The sequence below is a fragment of the Etheostoma cragini genome, chromosome 17, assembly GCF_013103735.1.
Source record: "Etheostoma cragini isolate CJK2018 chromosome 17, CSU_Ecrag_1.0, whole genome shotgun sequence".
Classification (NCBI taxonomy): domain Eukaryota; kingdom Metazoa; phylum Chordata; class Actinopteri; order Perciformes; family Percidae; genus Etheostoma; species Etheostoma cragini.
Window position 1 is genome coordinate 9,697,715 of NC_048423.1, and position 19,647 is coordinate 9,717,361.

At 39.0% G+C, this 19,647-nt stretch overlaps 1 protein-coding gene across 18 annotated transcripts in view; it reads right to left on the reverse strand.

The window, feature by feature from the left end:
- Positions 1-19,647, reverse strand: part of pcdh15a (protocadherin-related 15a) — a 197,280-nt gene that overhangs the window by 127,699 nt on the left and 49,934 nt on the right. For all 18 annotated transcript variants that reach the window (XM_034897631.1, XM_034897633.1, XM_034897632.1 and 15 more), the window contains one exon: positions 6,928-7,046. In XM_034897631.1, the coding sequence (XP_034753522.1) occupies positions 6,928-7,018 (91 nt within the window). In that variant the 5' untranslated portion in view covers positions 7,019-7,046. The remainder of the gene's footprint in view (positions 1-6,927; positions 7,047-19,647) is intronic.

Sequence of the window (19,647 nt, forward strand, 5' to 3'; positions counted from 1 at the left end):
ATGATGTTTCCATAATATATGTTTAGTAGATATGGGTATCCATTATATAAACGCTTTCTTACAAAACCATACAACAACAAAAATATAAGCCTCACAAAGTTATGTTTGATTTCATTATAATGTAGAGGTGTTTTTCTTAGTGTCGCCATTGCGCCTATTGTGTATCACATTCACCTTATTTAGCACGTCTAGTATTTGAGATATTGACATTAATAGACCACCATAAAAAAAATCCTTTTTATGAAAAACAAATGATACGTATTTAAATATAGCATGTCAATACTTAGACTACATGCAACATTCTCACAAGATGTGGGAATTGGAAGCATGTTTCTAGCTCTCAAAATTGTTATTGCAGTAATCACACTAATTGCATATACAATGGCACCCAACCACAGTAAAGTAGTAAAAAAATACGACACGCCATTAATTAAATTAGTCTTTTTGAGTCACTGCTGACATTTTAGTTGCATACTGCTATGTGTACCTGATACCTTATTAGACATATGCGTCAGCAGTATTTCATCAATATGTTCACCCTAACAGTGCATGGGGTCACAATTATTTGCAAAACACTGATTGTGAATGCTGACTGGCGTAATACCTAGGTTATTTGTATTGTGAAACCTTTATTGTGGACAAAAACGACTTTTCTATTTACACACTTCAACAGGAAAATGCATTTCCAAAACGTGCAAAGCCACGGAAACCAAGTGCTGAATCTAACAATAATTTGTTTCCTTAATGGTAAAAAGGATTGCTGCAGCTTTGGTCTCTTGCCAATGCAAATCCCAAGACAACAGCCCTGATGCAATTACAAACCAATAAAGACCACAGCAGCTAATATTCCAAGAATTCAAACACAAACCAACGCAAAACAATACCTGTGGATCTGTGAGTCACTCCCTTACTTGAGAGGTAAAAACAGCTTAATCGAAAACAGTGCTGTGTCCTTCTTGCACTTTGGGTCTATGTTTGGCACAATAAATGCAATCACTGCCTGTTTCTCTCCATCACTTTCTCTCCAAATATCTCCCTCTCTCCTAACAAATCAGATATCTGGGTCTCTCTTTGGGGCTTCTTGCTGTAATTTCTGTTTATGTACTTTTTTTAAGGGTCACAAGTGGGGTAGAAATGGAAACAAAAATGGGAGACAGGCAGTGAAGAAAGAAAAAGTCTGTGTAACATCATTGTAACAATGATGAAATGTCAGAGATAGAGGTTGAAAATGAATTCCTGCAGCATCTTGTAACTCAAGTGGCTGTTAATGGAAGAGAGAAGGTGATTTAATTGATGTATAATCCCTCTGCAGAAGCTCCCCCTCCAACATTTTTTCAGATTTCCCCCTTATCTGTGTGTCTCTGTGAGGTAAACCACACAGGCAGGAGGGCAAGGGCTGCAATCACACTCCCAGTGATCATTTCAGCCCACACATATTCACTTACTGAGCCCCAGACTGGGTCTATCAGTACAGACCCCAGGCAGCACGGGGCCAAGTCTTACTGGTCCCCGTGCTGCCTCACCCCCCACATCCTCTTGTGCTACCTGGGCCTGATTACAGCTTACTGGCAGGCAGATTAAAACCCCGTCACTCCCCCACTCCACAGGCGTCTGCTGCAGCCAGACACAGTTTGCACATCTGGCCCCTAATCAGACAATCCCAAAAATAGACAAACAATTGTGGGTCAGAATGGATGTGCAGATGGGAAGAGAGCATGCAACGCAAATAGTGGGAGTAAGGATGGTAGGCTGATGTCACTTGGCAGAAGTGTCCATCGGCATAATTAATCCTCACTTCACCACACAAACACTCAATACGAGTGAGCATGTTTGTGTGTGCGTGTGCTTACATGCATATGTCCTACTGGACAATGGTCAAAACACCCATGACATACAATACAGGGTTTACATGCACCCGTAAAAAATTAATCTCTGTTTAGAGACTACAGTACAGAGGAGTCACAGTCCGATTATGCAAGGTAAAGAAGAGAACATGAAAGCATGGCACATGGAAGGGAGGATTATAAATGAAAAATGAAAGCTGCAAATGTGTTAAGAAAAGGAATTAAGCAACAAAATAGAGAGCAGTGTTTCCCTTAAAATTTCTGTTGCCACGGTATCAGAAATAGGGCCGATGCACAATGTAGTTGAGGTTGCCTCAACTTATCCTGCCGATGTAATGCATCCCCCGTTGGGTGCCACTCACACTGCATTTTAACAACCTGTAAAACCATTCAGAGGTTATTTGGCCTGTCCAGTTCAACTTTACATACAGTTGTGTTGATGTAGTTTGTTGTTAAAACTTTCGCTTTCTTCCAAGTCGACTATTAAACGAGCAGCTCCACCAAAAACGTTGGTGGGTCCGTTCCAATTGGACAACCTTCAACATGTCAGTTCTGTCAGCTCATTGTCCTGAACTATTCGGACAGACGTGCCCCCGCTGCTAAAAAAAATCCTAAAGGAAACACCGCTGAGGGAACGTGGGAGGAGAAAAACAGACAAACCGAAAGAGGAGGGTCCTTTAATTTTCTTAATGGCTGCACCATTTCAGTTGACATTGTCATAAAAGATGCAGCCATTCTTAGCTAAATGGTTGTTTTTCTTATGGTATTATTGATGTTAAATGAGCTATTAATGAGTAATCTGACACAATTGTATTTCTAAACCCACTTTCATCTTCAATAAAGGATATATAATAAGGGATCCTTGCATGAATACATTCCTCTGACGAGGGACAATAACATTAACCAAGTTGACGTTTTTTCAATCAAATCCACTAATTGATTAGTTGAAGAAAACCTAATGTTTGTCAAGGTCAGCCCTATTCTCACACAATATGTTCACATTAACATTAATTTGAAGCCTGAGATTTCTCCATGCTAATTAAATAAGGACTAGAGAGACACTGTGATGTCAATGGGAAATTGCTGTATGCCTCACTCCACAGCTCAATGCCTTCAAAAATAAAACTCAGGTTGCTCCTTTTATTTTGATAGACAGACAAACAAGTTGACAGAGACGAAAGCCAAGGGCGCCTTGAGGAGGGCAGAGTACGGAGATTTATGAGTGAGAAGATGAGGGATTGGGTATTGAGAGAGGTAGAAATCCCTGCTCAAACCAAGTTCATCCCAGGGTGACACTGACGGGCAAAGGGAAACTGCGTCCACATTCACGCTCACCAAACACTCTGATAAACCTTGTGTCATCCCTTGCTCCCATCATAACAACTATGACACTTTGGGTCATTCACTGGCAGGCTCTCATCCACTCAGAGCTCATTTGCATGCAGGGTAACTACCATTAATTTCTAGCTGCCCCCTTTTGTAATTTTTCTGCCTGCAACCAGTCAAATTAGAGGCTGCAGACATGTTTATAATCAGCAGAATAAAACTCACCTTTAATGGTGCTGTCACAGGACAATATAAGGACAGTTTGTGATCATATTGGTACAGAAACCATTTGATGGTATGTATCAATGATATCAGTGGAGCACATAGTGAATTTGGCTTTATTTGAAAAGCAATGTGCTGTATCAAGTTAATAGAGAGTTATATTTATATATAGCCCAATATTACAAATCACAACAACAGTTGCTTTTATCATTTAGACATGCATGTTTAGCTAAAAGGAAACAAGAAAGCTGTGTCGACACGTTATAACAGAGTTTATTATTTTTTTCCGATTTGAAAGACAGCCTGAAGTAAAAAAGCCAAACTAATTTACCAACCCTGATTCCTAGAATTTACATTTACATTTATATAACTAATAAACACGTTTTTTTAAGTTATGTAATCCTGCTCAGATTCATTGATAAATGCAATGAGTAAATTAATGTATACACTCCAACATTGCCAACTGTAAACACTAAATGCAGCAGCTTCACTTTCACTGACAACGTATTTCACTTGTTTTCCCTACAATGTCAAGGCAAAAAAAAGCATGTTCAACATTTTAGTTTGAGGTAAAGAATAGATTGTAGTGTCAGTTTGATTGTGAAAAAATCTAGCTGATCTGAATCACGAAACAGGTTACTTTGAACCAAAGCGCTTTTATTTTCCAAACCTAACCACACGCGAGACTCAAGATGGGAATTCCCATCGTTCCTGGTGTCACAATCCTGCACTTTTAACTACAATGACCTCCTCCCTATGCCTAGTGTGTGTCACATGCAGTAAATGTAGATGTTCCTACCAAAATAAAACGTTATGAAACAGAATTCTGGCAGTTACATTTCCCCATGTCTCGCATTGCCAGTTCCTCCACAGCGCTGTGGAGGAGGGACTGGCGAGTCCAAACAGCATTCCGGGATGGGAGAAAAATGTTCTCTGGTTTATTGGCATTTCTTTACACCAATTACAATTCTCATGGGCGGTGCCAGACAGAGCCACGGTGCCGCAGCAAAATACCCTCTGGAAGGAACTTGTTTTGGTGGAACGTCTAGGTTCAAAAGTCAGATTGGACAGATAATCTAGGTAGCTGTCTGGATTTACCATGCATAGATCTGAGGAGCAGTTAAGCATAGTTCTCATAAATCCACCGGAGTTTAAAATTCCAACACAAAGAAAGCAGAGTGTAACAGACATCTGGACAAAACTAGGGACATCCGGGGTAATTTCCAGCAGCTACTGAGAAATCCCAGAAGTGGAACGCCGTGGATATAGACTTTATTTCCCCTTAAAACACAATTAGCAAAGCAAATTAATTGTATATAAACATAATTTTAATGAGACAGGTATGAATTAAAAGACTAAGTAAGAAGGTCAATTGTTCCTTTACCTGCAAACAGAATCTGGTGTTAAAGGAACATGCCACCGTTTGTTGAAATAGGGCTTATCACTCTGTCCTAGCTGTAGATATAGGTGGGCCGACGCAGTTTATGTCTCAGTGCATGCATTGTTTTAGTCCAGTGCAACACCACCACTAGTTAGCTTAGCATAGTAAATAGAATCCTATGTTGCCGGTTAGCCCGTTCTGGGCGAAAGTGAATCAACAACATAATTACTTCTGTTGCATGCGTTGCACCATGATAAGCCCTCTTTCTACAAGTGGTGGCGTATTCCTTTAATACAATGTTCAGTGTTTTTTTTTCAGAACTGATCTAATATTAAAACGTAGCCAGAATTCACAAATTAAACGTATTGTAATAATTTGTCAAGGAACATTATATGAAGCTTTGATAAATAAAATGAATAAAACCTGTGTATTCTAAAGCCCTCACAAGTTGTCAAAAAAATTACCCACAAACCCATATTCCACAGGGCTGTTCTTGAGTTCCACAGCTGTTATGTTTTGGGTCAATGGCTTCCTCACTCCACACTACAATACTTATTTATTAATGCGGTCAGAGCCTGGGAGGGAGACTTCATCCGAAAAGGAAACCACCAGGCACTCGTTCACCTTCAAAGGATCAGGCATTCATGGAGCAAGTCATTTCTCGACTAAAATTATATCACATAAACTCATGAAGCAAACCACTAAAAATAAAATCTTAATGCAAATGACAGTAAGCAGAGATTATACTCTTATCTAAAATGCTTTTACATTAATGAGCTTGTCAAGGATTGGTAGGAAGGAGGAAAGGGATGAAAAGAAAGAAGAAAATGGGGCTGGCATCTTAAAATTGACCTGAATTATGTGCAATATTGCCACACAGAGGGGAATTAAAGCATACCTCTGTGTATGTGCAGCTTCCCCTCAGTCGCATCTTTAAAGACCTGCCAATCTTATTCAGCTGGAATTCACTTTAAACTGGCATCTGCTACAAAGTCAGTGACTTGAGACTAGATGCTAATATTCTCTCAGTAATGTGGGAACTTAAACTAGAAAGTACAAGATGAATCCTTTTAGCACGACCAGTGAACTGTGTAGGAAGAAAGATGGATTTACACCATCTCTTCAAATAATGTCTTTCAAAAAACAAATGTCTGTTTGAGAGGAAGCATAGTAAGAATACTAAGAATAATTATACTTATTTGTACTGAAGCATTATGCAAAACACTAAAAGCCTCCCTGATAGCTATGTCTCTGCAGTTCTCCACCACTCCTCCAATAAAATCTAACTTTTCCTACACTCTCATGAAAGTCCTACAACTATGCAAAATCTATGTTTTCGATAGCTGAATACACATATTTCACATACGATTACCCTTACCATCCATAATCACACCACTGGATTATTTACTTATGAAGACAATGCATATTAAACAACATTTATGTTATTGTGCAAGTGTTCCGTCTGATTTTCTAGTTACCCAGCATGCATATCTTCATGATGGGAGGAAACCGGAGCACCTGGAGAAAACCCACCAAACACAAGGAGAACATGCAAACGCCAAAAAGAAATTCCATGCCTGGACCGGGGATTGAACTCTGCAGTGCCAACTTGCTGTGTAGAGCTAACCACTGGGCCACCATGCCGCCAACATTATTTGCAATGTTGTAACGGATCAATACAGCCAAGTAGTTGGCAGGAGTACAGCATATAAACAGTAAATAGTCATGTATGCCTTTTTAGACAACATTGAAACCTTAAAATCTTTAACATGTGGAAACTCTTGACAGACCTACAATATAAAATATTCCCTGGAAATGAATACAATATGTAAAACCATATTTTGCAAGTAAAGGCCTTACTTACTACAAAGTTATTTTCAAATATTTCAAAATGAGTTTTACTTCTGATCCAGAAGATGTAAGAATTTGTACCTTTGTTGTTACCAAGTGGTCCACACCTCAGCTTTGCACATAATCCATCAGTAACAACAATGTTCCGCTGTTCTACAAAGACTTTCCCACCATACTGGTCCTCTGACAGTCAAAATAAATTGTGCCTTTTCCACATTACAACCATCATCTTGGCAGTGCAGCTACATTTAACTGAAAAAGGGGAGGCCTGAGGGTATTGGCCTCTGTGCTGGCTGCTCATACCTTCTGTGTCCTGGCCCCAGCTGTGGGATAGCAAAGAGAGGATTGCCATTCCTGTCCCCAGCCATCTGATGAGCCACCACCCCCGTCTCATCTTCTGTCAAGCCTTATTGCCTGCCCACCTGGACAAAAAAAAAATGGAAAGAGGATTTTTCATTCCGGTCTCAGCAAGCCCTCCATCCCTCACGCACGCACAGCTGTGACCCCCACACACACATATACATCTACCTACAGCATTACCATTAGGTCAATATTTTTCAAAGAACGCATTCATCTCTAAATCACATTTGATTATACCATATACCATAATCCAGTGGATTATTTGAATAAATCAGATTGTATGCAGTTACTTCCTCCAAAAAGCGACTTGATTTTCTAAAATGCTGCAATACTTTAATGTAACATACATGCAGATTTAGACTCACAAACAATATTGAACTTGCATCGACTCATGGACTTTTACCTGACTTTTCCTTGGAGGATTCAGAGTAAGTAGCACATATTTTCCCCTTCCCTAACAAACAATGCATGAGAATTAGGTGTGCCACCTTTAAGAGCATGATCACTGTGCACTTTGGTGAAAATTGAGCACCCTTTTCCCAAACAATCTGTCTTTTTACCGTATCCAGCTAATACATGCATCCACTAGCAAGCTTGACTTGGTCATGCATAAGGGCCACAACAAAAATCTAAGTCTACAGGGGCCATCTATTTTACACACGCAAAAGGAAATACAAAGAAATCACAAGCTACTACCACCAAAGAATCACTCAGAGCAAAGTACAGCACAGACCTTGTACATTATGATGGCGCATAAATCAAAAGACTTTATTTACAGTAAATACACATCTTCAGGCTCTAGTGGAAATCAAAACCAAAGCAATGCGTGAAGATTGTATGTTGAGCATTGTCATGCATTGTACACACAAATCTACAGCAGACAGCATCCACTCTGAGCTAGAGAAAAGCAAGGTGTCAGTTGGAGGAATAGAGAGGGTTTTAGCTTCTGTATGTCTGAGCTATTTGAAATCACACCTTTCTCACAAGGCTTATTCTCAGAGGAAGCGATAAGCAGTGAAATCAGCTTTCATAGCATATGCTTAAGGGACGGGAGGGAACTCACAAGCTACAACACTAATATCAAACCATGTTTGACAAATCAAAATATCTGGACTCGAACAATCAGCACTTCTTAATTTGTCAGAGTGAATTTTCTCTCTTTTTCACTCACTTTCTCTTTCACAGACATTGTATATGTATTTACTTGTTTTCATAGAAATCTGTGCAGAAATACACCAAAACAGATTTTAAGCCACTGAACCCAATGCATTTAAATAAGAGACATCTTGCATCAGCAGTCTGTGGACAGCAGGAGACAGCTGTGCTCCCTTCTCTAACAGTGCAACAAGAGCGATTTCACACTGGTTTCCTGTTCTCTCACTGTCTCCTCATCTCTCTGGCTCCCGGTGGTGTTCCCTTTTGTAGCAGATCTTGATTTCCCACATCCGTACATCTATCTTTCTTAAAAGGGCCAAGTCAGATTGCTTTGATCCCTTTCACGAAATAACTCAAGACCAGTACAGCCAACCACCCTGAAGAGGGAAGTCACTTCTTTCCACAGCTTCCTCCAAATCTCTTGGTTGACATGGGAACGCGGTGTCTCACTTACAGGCTATAATGAACAGGGAAACTGAAGAGATTTCTGAAAGAAAAATGGCTCTACAGACCATGTCCAACGCAGACCTCTCATAGCAGCCCATGAGTCACATCATGAACATATATTCATATTTTTTAGCAACAATAGATTGCTTTCTTGAACACTCTGTGCAACCGTTCAATTCCACTCTGCTCTCCCCTAAAGAGATCTTGTTGTGCTTTTAGGGGTTTTGACCATCTTTCGGTGTGTTATATACTTTTTGTATGTATTAGGTTTTTAAATGTAATAGATGTTTAAAGTACAAAAAGCACAATTCATTTAAAATACAGCTTTTTGTCCTAAAGAAAGCACATTTGCTCAACTGCCTACTGGCTTGCCACATTCCTCTGCCAAATTTCAAACAATGACGTAAACAGTTGAGTATGCCCACCCAGCAGCACGCCCTCCCTCAAAGGAAGAGAATAAAGGAGAAGCAGGATGGAGGCTGGTAGTAAACAAATAAGTGCAATGGAGGCGGTGTGTGCTTTGGTTTGAAATATATAGTTTGCGATTACTATTATTGGAACATACAGAGAAGCATAATGGCATTGATGATTTCCAAAAGAAGACGACTAAGTGGATAAAATGTATTCATGGCACTGTTCAAAAGAACCCCACCATTTTCTGTGTTCTCTGGCATTTTACCAAGAATAGCTTTGTAAACTGGGCATTGGTCAAGGATGGGTTTTACAAGCATTTATTACTGAAAGACAGGTCAGTTCCCACATTGGCCAACCAGGAGCTTCCTCCGGATCACAACCTGTAAGTATGCTTTGTTTCTTGTGTATTTGTATGTTTAAAACAAAGAAGGTAGATACTGTAAGGTTATTGTCAAGTGTTAATGGTTGTGGCTAAGCTGCTTTCATTCAGTGCTCAGCTGTAACCTTGGGCCTGGATAAGTTGCTTATCAGCTGTTGGGACAGTTGTATCTAAGATTCTGTAACATTAGAAATGGCAATTCTTTTGTTTGCGACATAGTTGTATAGTTACAACATAGGTGAAGGTGGATTCATTCATGTGCTTGGTATGAACTCCAGTTATAGCAAGGAGCGTGTGTGAAGAAGTGAGTTTGCTCACCACTTTTCCCATTCAGGTCATTAGTTATAGTAAGTAGACACACAGTAATCGTTAGTTTAGGTGTGAATTGACAACCCTATATAAATAGTAGGATTTGTGCTCCCAAGGAAACAGGGAGATGAGGCTGTGCTGCTAGGAACACATGCCTGTTGTTAGCGCTGCTACTAGTTGAATGTGTAATTGTTTTTAAGTTTTGATTATTTAATTATCCATGTAATGCAGACCACTGGAAATATATAATTATCTTTGGAACCATACAATGTCTGAGTCTGCTTACCTACCACTATCCTAGCCACTATGGCCAACCTACCACATTACATTCCCAACACCCCTTCGAAAAGCTTCACCAATCACAACAGAGGGGGCCGGCTGACCAATCAGAGCAGACTGGGCTATTTGGGAAGGGGCGCAAAGAGCTCAAACAGAGTGTTTGAAACTGAGACGCTGCTGCAATTAGCAGTATGAAAAAGGAGTGGTTTTCTTGATCAAAGCATGTAAACGGATTCTGGTAGACCCTGTCCCAAGGGAACAAATATGATGCTAAAAAATAGTATGATATGGGCTCTTTAACACATATCATGTTAGCACAATCTGACCACAAATCCCTCCAAGTGGTTATGCCAAATAAAAATGCTTGCATAATGCCTATAGGTTTATGCAGGATATCTTCCATCATATATATTTGATGAAGGGATGAAAGTGACTAAACTTATGAGGCAGGGGGCGGACAAGAAAGAACAGACAGTGTTAAAGGTAGCGTGGGGAGAGGTGATTGAAGCAATTCCAGTTATGGATCAAACAGAAAGTCAAGATGCAGTTCTTTATCCCCTAAGTGCAGGGGTTTTGCGCTCCCTGGAAGAAGGAAAAAATGGCTTGTCTCTCTATTCTTCTGTCTGTGTTCCTTCAATCGCCTCTCATCCGGCATTGAGTTCTTTTTCCCCCACCACCTTCCTGTTCATGTGCTTTGGTGTTGACAGATAGTCAGAGATGTCTCGTTTACAGAAATTGCAGAATTTTATTAACTCTTAAAGGTGAAAAGTGACAAAAAGGTTAGACATGCTAATTTGTAGATGCAATTTAATGATTGCAGAAGCATTTTTCACAATTATATCAATATATGATACCATCCAGAAGTGAATTTGTTTTCTAGGCAGTCTTTTTCATGTATTATTTTGTTATAATTCAGTGTTTGGAGCAGTTAGGGCAGAAGTTACAATTAATAAGATGGGGAGTAAGTAGACTAATTAAAAAAAAAAAAAAAGTGTTGTTTAGGTGCTCCACCATGTGTGTCATCGTACTGGAGGATGCCATCTAAACAGCAGAATACTGCGCCTGGCTGGGTTTCATCTCATGCCTAGTCTTTTACTGGCTTTGAGACACAATGCTGAATGAAAAAATTAGAACTAATAATAATAATAATAATAATAATAATAATAATAATAATATTAATATTAATAATAATAATAATAATAATAATAGTAATAATTTATATTTTGTTAATCCCAAAAGGGAAGTTACAGTGTTTATGCTTTTAAAACTTAGAATTTCCTTTTTGTTGGTTTCTAATTTAATGTTGTTTTTCTATTGAAAGAGCTGTTAGTTAATTTAAATCCATATCGACAAAATAATTAAGTCACTTTGCACTAAAAAAAGAAAAAAACAAGAACTTGCACCCAGTGTGGAGACAATTTCTGAGAGCAATACTAATGGGCAAAAAAGTACACAGCTTGGACAGCTAATAAGCAGCAAAATGTTCCTTTCATGTGTGGACTGTATGAAATCTAGCAGTGCTGCTTTGTCCTCATGAATTATTTTGTCTGTTTTATGTCAAAATAAGTCCATTCAGCTCTACAGAATGCAGAACGGAGCTGGGAACCACTCAAGCAGTGAAGTAATGACACCTCACTGTTGTTTTGCGGCTGTTAAGTGGAGGTGTGGATGCTGCTTCTCTTTGTAAGCGGACAGTGGAGGATTTTTGAGTTGGACACAACATTGTCTCTTCAATATGTAACAGCACAGTAAACCACTGTAGCAGAAAAAATGGACAAGAGGCGGAAAAGCCATAAAACATAATCTGACTAATGTACCACTCCAACTATCCCTTTTCTTGACTGTTACACATTTAACTACAGTCTAAATACTAGAGTTGGCCTAAGGTTGTAACAATTACTACTGTATTTATAAGGATATTTATTAAAACATAAACATCATGATTGTCCCGTGTTGCTTTTCATACCCCCATCTCTCTCCCTTTTTGTCTGTTCAACTCCGGAAAGGTGTGTTGAGCATTTGTCGCTATTTTCTGACATTTTCTATACAAATATACATTTTAATCAATAATGAAAATAACTATCATTTGCAGACCAAAAAACAATAGTGTGAAACGTGGCAGTGTGTTCAAACTTGACAGTACTTTTTACTTTGTTATTCGTCCACCAGGGCAGGCGGGTAAAGCCAATGTGCACATGATGCAGATATTTTAGGTGAACCTATTTAAAACGATTGCAGTCTAATAAAGCAGTCCTGCAATAAATCATGCCTTCATGTAGGTGTTTTTATTATTTAGACTATCCGCATTTATATAAATGGGGTGAAGACAATGATAACAACATCTGTCTATCCATACACCCAACAAATGGATTTAAAAATCACGTTAAAAAAACATACAGACAAGCTTAAATGCAATCATTGCTGCAGGTACAAAGGTTTTATTAGCTTTGTTTTCCAAATTCATATTCTGTACTTTAAAAACAGCAAGTCTCACATTGCTCTTCCAAATATGTATTAAAGTAATCTTTATAGTTACGGTACAAAAAGCTTATTCAGGTTGTGAAAAACAGTTGGAGACACTGAATTCCTTAGAATCCCCAACTGAGCTCAACATTCATCAACAGTGTGCCTTATATGGTAACTCACATATCTCAAAAGTTGGGACATCCTCATCAATCTCATTTCATCTTCCTCCCCCAGGTAATGCAGGTACTGCGAGGTAATGAAAATTACTGACTCATCAGTTTAACAAAAGCACCAGATTGCATCTTTGGTGGCTCCTCCCCATCCCTATTTACTGTACAGTGCCATATCATGCCATTGATCAAGTAACCGAATGGGAGATGCCAACAGCACATGAGCTCATAAATTAGTTCTCAGTGGATGCTATTTAACCCATAATGCCAGAGTGTTCACTCAAAATGCAACACAAGGAGTATTTGTTTAATAACTATGTTTACAAACCTATTAAATACCAATTAAAATCATTATAGAACCAGCCTGTCCTGTAATATTCATATTTAAAATACCCAAAGTCAACAGTTGTTAAAACAAAGTCAAAGTCCATTGATAGACTGATACAAAAGAAGCCGACACAAAAACATTGGATTGGAACAATAAAATAATGATAAATGAATAGGGGAAAGGGGCTGGCACAGAGGCTCAGCACTCTTTCCACACAGTTTAAGACAAAGTGTATTTTACGTATTCTATTATTTGCCAAAGTCCTGCAGCTAGGGTAAAGTGGAAAGCATACTTCCAATTGTAAGTGCGAGTAATTTCTGACCTTTGCAGAATGTAGTCTGGCTCCAGCTTGGCACTTCTAAAATGACAAATTGACGAATGTCAGCTTACTAAGTAACATTTTATGTTAAAATATGTCCCATCCCCACGATCGTCAACTCTCGTGGCATGCTGCATATACAATGCATCAATTAGTTATGTGAATTACATATAAATAATAATAAACAAATATTCTTTTTTATTGTATTACAACCATATTTTCAAAACAATGTGATTGCTTTCAATTATTGTTTGCTGCAAAATTTTGGACCAGTCTTCCAGCAGATATTAGACTGACATGTTCAACTGAGGTTTATAATCAAAGCTTAAGACTTACACAGTCACTGTTGCTTATGAGTCCTATATGTTCAATTATCTTTGATGTCTTTGTATAGTGGTATTTACTTTTTACTGTTTTGATTTACACTTTTAATACTGTTTGTATTTAATTGTATTCTTTGATTAAAAGTGCTCTAGTAATAAATGTATTAGTATTATTTTTATTAAAAAAGTTAAATCTATGCTAGAAAATAGTTATGTTTGCACTTGACTTTCGCAGAGTCCAATGTCCATCCATCCATCCACCATCAAACCATCCCTTTTCTTCCGCTTATCTGGTATCGGGTCACGGGGGCAGCAGCTCCAGTAGGGGACCCCAAACTTCCCTTTCCGGAGCCACATTAACCAATTCCGACTGGGGGATCCCGAGGCGTTCTCAGGCCAGGTTGGAGATATACACTTGCCACCTAGTCCTGGGTCTTCCCTGAGGCCTCCGCCCAGCTGGACGTGCTTGGAACACCTCCCTAGGTTGGCGATTCTCTGACCAATCTCTCACTCTATTGTTCCTTCACGAGTGAACAAGACCCCAAGGTATTTAAACTCCTTCACTTGGGGTAAGGATTAACTCCGTACCTAAAGATAGCACTCCATCGGTTTCCTGGCTTTAGGATTTAGAGGTGCTGATCTTCATTCAAGCCACTTTACACTCAGCTGCAAACCAATCTAGTGAGTGCTGAAGGTCACAACAATGTGTTGTCTTCAAATTTCAATTATTTTATTGGCCGAGATACAGTCCAAAAACCAATACTTAGTTAAATTACTTAAACTTAGCAAAGCAGAAAATCCTGTTAGTGGAGACAGTGGAATCCAACAATGTCTGGCATGTTTGCTTAAAGGTCCCATGACATGGTGCTCTTTGGATTCTTAGATAGATAGATAGATCTTAGTGGTCCCCCAATACCATATCCGAAGTCTCTTTCCCAAAAGTCAGCCTTGGTGCAGAATTACAGCCACGTGAGCCAGTCCCACAATAAGCTGTCCTTAGTTTGTGTAATTTCTGGATCTGCAGCTTTTGAGGGGGGGGGGGCACGGTGGAGGCCTTGACCAACTTCCACTTTGCTCATTTGAAAGCAGAGAAAGGGGAGGTAAACTTATGAAGTCATAAGGGGCAAGATTCCAGATCGGCCCATCTGAGCTTTCATTTTCTCAAAGGCAGAACAGGATACCTAGGGCCATTTCTAGCAACTGGGGGACCATAGGCGGGCTGAGGGGAACTCATATTAATTTTAAAAAACCTCATAAAGTGAAATTGTTATGCCATGGGACCTTAAAAACAGTTGTAATTATTTCTCTGATGGACGTTTTGTTTCAACATAACACAACTTCATGTAATACAAACACAGAAAATGTCATAGTGCAGCTTTAACCCAGTAGATATGACCAATACTTAAATAGTAAATCCTTAGATTTGAATGGAGCTTTTCAATTTGCCACCCATTCCTTCATTTACACAAGCATGCACGCATGCACACACACACACACACAGTCAGTAAATGACCATACATTCTCAATAGGCAACGTCACAGATGTGTAATGTCTTACCTAGGCCTGTAAGTTGATCTTAACTTGGCATAAGCAAGCAACGTCAAGCAGGTAATACACCTGTCACACTAACCTAACACCAGCTGCTCAATTCTACTCTGTAACTCAAAACTGGGAAACGTAAACAAACACTATGCATCAGCAAGGTCTTACACAGTCACACATGGGCATGCATGTGCACCAAATTCCATAAAAAGTAATGCCCTATGAAAAAAAGTATTTATTTGAATCATTTTCATCTTTAATATTTTTAAGATGGTATTGTATTTAAAATGGTACAGACCAAATTTGAAGTCAGAGGAAATCTCTAGGAGGAGGTTGATAAGGGTCAAAGTAAAGTAAAGTATGACATGTTGAAATGGCCAAAATCCCACACATTTTGAACTTTCAATTCCAAACGGTGGACTTCCTGTTGGGTTTAGAGATTTGCTCCAATGAGCTTTTTTGTATATCTAGACATTCTACATACATGTACCAAGTTGTGTTAGTCTACGTTAAACCTACTACCATTAAAATATGAACATTTTTACCAGACTTGATGCATCTGCTTTGCCCTTCGCCACCGTTGATGTTCGGGCCGTAATAACTAATACATAAAGCAAATGTTTAATTGGTTTGGTTATGTGTGCTAGACCAGTGCAGTTCTATTCATTACCTACTGTGAGATGTAATTAGTGGAAGCAAGGGAGCCCTGGTGCTCTAATGACTGGACTGATTAGTTCTGGCTGACAGACTAGCCTGCACATGGCCCACACCCAGCTATGGCTATAGAGATAGCATTCAAATACCAAACAGAAAGCAGGATCAACATCCAGGAGTGCTGCTGGTGCTAATGCCTTATCTCTCTCCAGTTCCTAGAGACCATAAATTTACTGATTAATGTAAGGTATTTGATCAGTGAGACAAGAAGACTTTTGAAAGGCCACTGTACAGTAACACATACTCTCCACTGCTAGGCCAGACACTCCCGTTACACTTTTACACAACAATTTCAGAGGCAACCTTACGTTTACTATGAGAACTAAATGCTTAAATTGGACCTGGCATCAGTAAAGTGCACACATCATGCTTATGTTTACTAATCCAGCTGGTCACTAATGTTTGAATTACAGAAAACTAAAGGGATGACAAATATAAAATATCCAGTTGTCTTTGAAAGGAGCACTCACTTGCTGATGTTTAGGAACAACCTTATAATATATACTTATAGTCACAGTGAAATTCAAAATGGCTTTTACACCTCATTTAGTTCAATACTCCATGCTATTCTATCTTAACAGTGTTGTGCAAACCTATGACCCATGAATCAAGAGCCCTTGATTCAATACACCAAAGCAGAAAAGTGTAAATACTAAGGGTGTACAAAAAAATCAATTCATATTCAAATCGCATTCATGCTCTACCGATTCAAAATGGATTCATATTTTTTTTAATTTCTTTTTCTTAATTTCTTTTTTTCTTTTTTTTACTGCTGCAATCACATGATTGATAGAGACTTTATTGATCCCCAAGGGGAAATTCCAGGTCCCGGTAGCTAACAGCCATCACACACAAAATTTAAAATAACAAACAAATCCACATGAATCAAATATAAATATGGTATATACTGTATATATACACATACATACAAACATACATACATACATGGGAAAAGTCACTACATTTACTGACTCGAGAATTGTTTTTAATTGAAAATCGATATTGAATCGAATTGTGACATTTTCTAAATCGTACACCCCTAGTAAATAAAACAGACAATCACGCTTTAGTAATTGTGTAAACCACACTGTGTGTAAAAAATCTGTGCAGCCCTATCTAAGCCTGCTACAACAACACCTTGTTTTATCCTGGTCTTAAAGGCTACATTTGTCCAGAATTATTGTATCCTATTGAAGCACCAACAGTGATCAATGTTCACTTGATCAAGGCCAATTGTATTTGTAATGGGGGTTCTAGTAGTGGTTTATAATAAACCCCATTGCATTTCTATAAAATTTAATTTACTTGCTTGTGTTATGGTTTGGGGTTTTTGTTGGGGTATTTTTCCTGTTTGGCCTTCCCTGGGTTTTTGTCCCGGCTTTGTCCCTGGTCTGGTGTCTTAGATTCTTTCTTATGTTCCCTGTGTGTTTGTTGTGCATTCTGCTTTATTTTGGTAGTCAGTTTCCTGTCTTGTCCTGTCTTGTATAGTCTAGCTTTACTTTGTTTGTCTGATTGTCCAGCCCTGCCCTAACGTGATTCACCTGTTGTCTCATCTGATCCCAATTACCTCGTTACCTCATGTATTTAACCCCAGTGTTTCCTTTGCCTCTTGTTAGATCCTTTTGTTCTCCAGCGTGTCGTCACCTCTTCCCCGTTCCAGCTCTAGTAAGACTTCCCCGTGATATTTTTGCCTGTTTGCCTTCCCCTGTGAGTTTCCAGCCCTTGTGCTTCGGTTTTTGGTTTTTCCCTGGCTCCTTGTGTTTTTATGTTTTTGGAATCTGTTGCTGCCTTGTTTTCCCCAATAAACCCCTGTTGCCTTCCTACCTGGTATACTGCGTTTGGGTCCTCCTTCCGCCCCCACCACAACAGCTTGTCTTCAATCACTAACACTGCAGGTGCTTCCATTTATCTGATTTTGTAACTGTTATGACGAGTGATTCCTAACTGAGGGCTTATGGTATGCCGTGGTTGTGGGAAAGAGTAACTCTTAGTATTCTCAACGTGTACTTGAAACATAAAATGAAAAGCTATTATGCAGTTGATGTTCATTCGCTTGCCCTAATTATGTAATGTATTTTTTTCATCCCAGCCCTCAACATGCATTTTATCATACTCCCTTTGGGGAAGTGTGCAGAGCTGACTGCTGCTGATTCTTAACACAGACATGAAAAGGTTGGAGTTTTGGGGTAGCCTGGGTATTTCGGGTGGAAACACTGACCCTAATGGGAAAATGTATAAAAACCATTATGTGCTTTTGCAGTGCTGCAAGCAGCAAATGAAAGATTTAATGTGGGCCTCAAGTGCTCTCTTGATTATTGTGATGGGCTTGGATGGTTTTAACATGATCAACCCTGTGCACCTGTTTATGCAATGTACTTTCACAGCCAGAAATATGCCTGTTCTAAGTACAATAATAAAAAGGAACTGAACAGTGTTTGTTATGATTGTTGAATGTCTGCAGGGATATTGAGTGTGTATTTTAGATCAATAGCAATTATGACTTAATTAATAAATAATAAGTAAAGGAGTAATGTTAATGAACTGTGTCCAAGAATATATCTGGTTGAATATATCTGGTTGTGTACAATGGGTTAGCCTCACAGAATCCTTTGGCTCACCAAATAGCCCCAAATATGTCCACGTCTTGTGTAGACCTTTAACAGTACCAATTCCTAGCTACTTCACAAAGGAAGCCTCCCGCTGGTGGAAAGCTATTAATGGGAAGTAGCACAAGACATACCGTACATAACAATGTAGGAGTGAAAATATCCTACAGACCACAGATATTCAGTTTGAAGCTACAAAAGGTACTGAATACAGATACTTTAACAGCACAAAGGAACACATGTATTGAGCCAGTTTAGAGCAAGACAAAGCGGTTTGAAGGCCATGCTGCCACATAGGACCAGAAAAGGGCGGGTTGCTTATATCCTGTTGTGTGGCCGCAGTGGAGATCTATCGTGACTATGGGGGGCAACACCAGGCCTGTTGAAATTCAGCTAAAGTAACAAGCAGGTATCCCCTGGTAAAGACCACCAAGCCAGTTTAATTATGTGGAATAAAGCTAAAGGGTTAAATTAAAGCTACAATCAAAAAGGAGCTATAAACATACATTATTGCACATTTTAATACAGGTTATTACATATATAAAGCAAAGAACGATAACATTTGACAAGCAATAAGGGCCGGTTGGCTTTCATGTCACTTTATTATATAGTAACAGGAGAAAGCGATGGCTGCGGGACATAGGAGCTGAGATGAGGAGCGGAGAGGGGGAAGTAAAGGATAAAATGAATTAAAAGCAGAGGGGGGCATTATCATCTTCTGTTGAAGTCTTTTTTTGTTGAATAAATTTAAGCACACAGTATAAAACAAATTAAAAACTGGACTAAATTTGGATCAAACACAAAAATCAAAAATCAATACCAGTACATACATCACTACATTGTAAAAAGAAAACTATAATTGCAAACCATAATATCTCTGTGATTGTGACTCTTATTTCCTATTGAAAAACCCAGAAGAGAAAGCTGAAACCTTCATGCAGTGCAGTTAGTGATTAATGTATCCAGCTGCATCTAATGTCAACATATATTTTCTCCCATTCTTAGCAAGTGGGGCACAGATCTCAGAGGGTCTAATCCCACTGCTTTAGTCAGCTCATGACCATGTTTAAATCTCTAAACCCTCGCTGAGCTCAGTCCACGTGGGTGTCACCACCACTCTGCACTGCTTAGCATCAACAATGCCCTATCCATGTGACAAGACACACTGCTCTGCACAATAGGAACCACTTAGCCACATGGTATTAAACACAT